General features: G+C 41.4%; 1 protein-coding gene across 2 annotated transcripts in view; it reads left to right on the top strand.

The window, feature by feature from the left end:
• FBXW12 (F-box and WD repeat domain containing 12) overlaps positions 1 to 1,007 on the top strand; it is a 54,457-nt gene extending 53,450 nt beyond the window's left edge. For both annotated transcript variants that reach the window (XM_017868178.1, XM_017868177.1), the window contains one exon: positions 755 to 1,007. In XM_017868178.1, coding sequence (XP_017723667.1) covers positions 755 to 851 — 97 coding nt within the window. In that variant the 3' untranslated portion in view covers positions 852 to 1,007. The remainder of the gene's footprint in view (positions 1 to 754) is intronic.
• The last annotated feature ends 260 nt before the right edge of the window (positions 1,008 to 1,267 follow it).

Below are 1,267 nucleotides of genomic sequence, written 5' to 3'. Positions count from 1 at the left end.
ATATATCTAATATATATATAATTATATATATAATATAAAATATATATTTTTTATATATATATTTTTTGAGATGGAATCTCACTGTGTCACCCAGGCCGGAGTGCAGTAGCACGATCTCGGCTCACTACAACCTCCACCTCCCAGGTTCAAGCAATTCTCCTGCCTTAGCCTCCCAAGTAGCTGGGACTACAGGCATGCACCACCACGCTGGCTAATTTTTTGTAGTTTTAGTAGAGATGGGGTTTCACCGTGTTAACCAGGATGGTCTTGATCTCCTGACCTCGTGATCCACCCACCTCGGCCTCCCAAAGTGCTGGGATTACAGGCGTGAGCCACCATGCCTGGCCTACAAGATAATATTTTTAAAAATTAGCTGGGCGTGGTGGCGTGTGCCTATAGTCACAACTACTTGGGAGGCTGAGTTGGAAGGATCATTTGAAACAAGAAGATGGAGGTTGCAGTGAACTGACATGGTGCCACTGCACTCCAGCCTGGGCAGCACAGCGAGGTCCTGTATTAAAAAACAAAAACCTCTCCAATCATCATTAAACTAGATAATCTGTCAAATCAGATACTGACAATTCTGGCAATAATATTTGAAAGCAGGTTGAGATTGCTATTCCTGCAAATAATAATCAGTGTAACTTTCCCTGGAAGGAATATTGATATCTTAGTCAAGTTCTAATTCAGTATTAACAATGGATATACCTACTTTCTCTTTTGTTCACTGATGATCTTATTTTTCCATTAACAGCTGCATCTCCAGTGTGATGTGTGATAATGCAAGCATAGTACTTAAGGTGACAGTAAGTGAATCCAGCACTCTGGTGATGTATTCTTTGAATATGTAATATGGAAACTAACAAAATTGACCTTGCATCATCTTCTGCAATGTAGTAAAGAGAATTCCATTTGCAAGCCCAGAATGATTATTTTAGTGAAATTTAGATGTTGTGGCCTGAAGTGGTGTCACATGGCTGTAGTCCCTGCTACTCGGGAGGCTGAGGTGGGAGGATCCTTTGAGCCCAGGAGTTTGAGGCTGCAATGAGCTGTGATTGTGCCGTTGCACTCCAGGTTGGGCGACAGAGTCAGACCCTTAGAAGAAAATAAAAATTAAAGAACAATGGAAGTGGTCATATGACATGGCTGAAGAGATCTGGTTAAACCGTTTTCTTGATTGTAAGAGATAACAGATTCTATAAGGTAATACACGGGCAGTGGAGACCAAGGTAGAAGACAGAGGGAGAGAAATGTGTAGAATCATGTA

The sequence above is a fragment of the Rhinopithecus bieti genome, unplaced genomic scaffold, assembly GCF_001698545.2.
Source record: "Rhinopithecus bieti isolate Rb0 unplaced genomic scaffold, ASM169854v2 scaffold_3875, whole genome shotgun sequence".
Classification (NCBI taxonomy): domain Eukaryota; kingdom Metazoa; phylum Chordata; class Mammalia; order Primates; family Cercopithecidae; genus Rhinopithecus; species Rhinopithecus bieti.
This window is presented reverse-complemented; position numbering and strand designations above follow the sequence as displayed.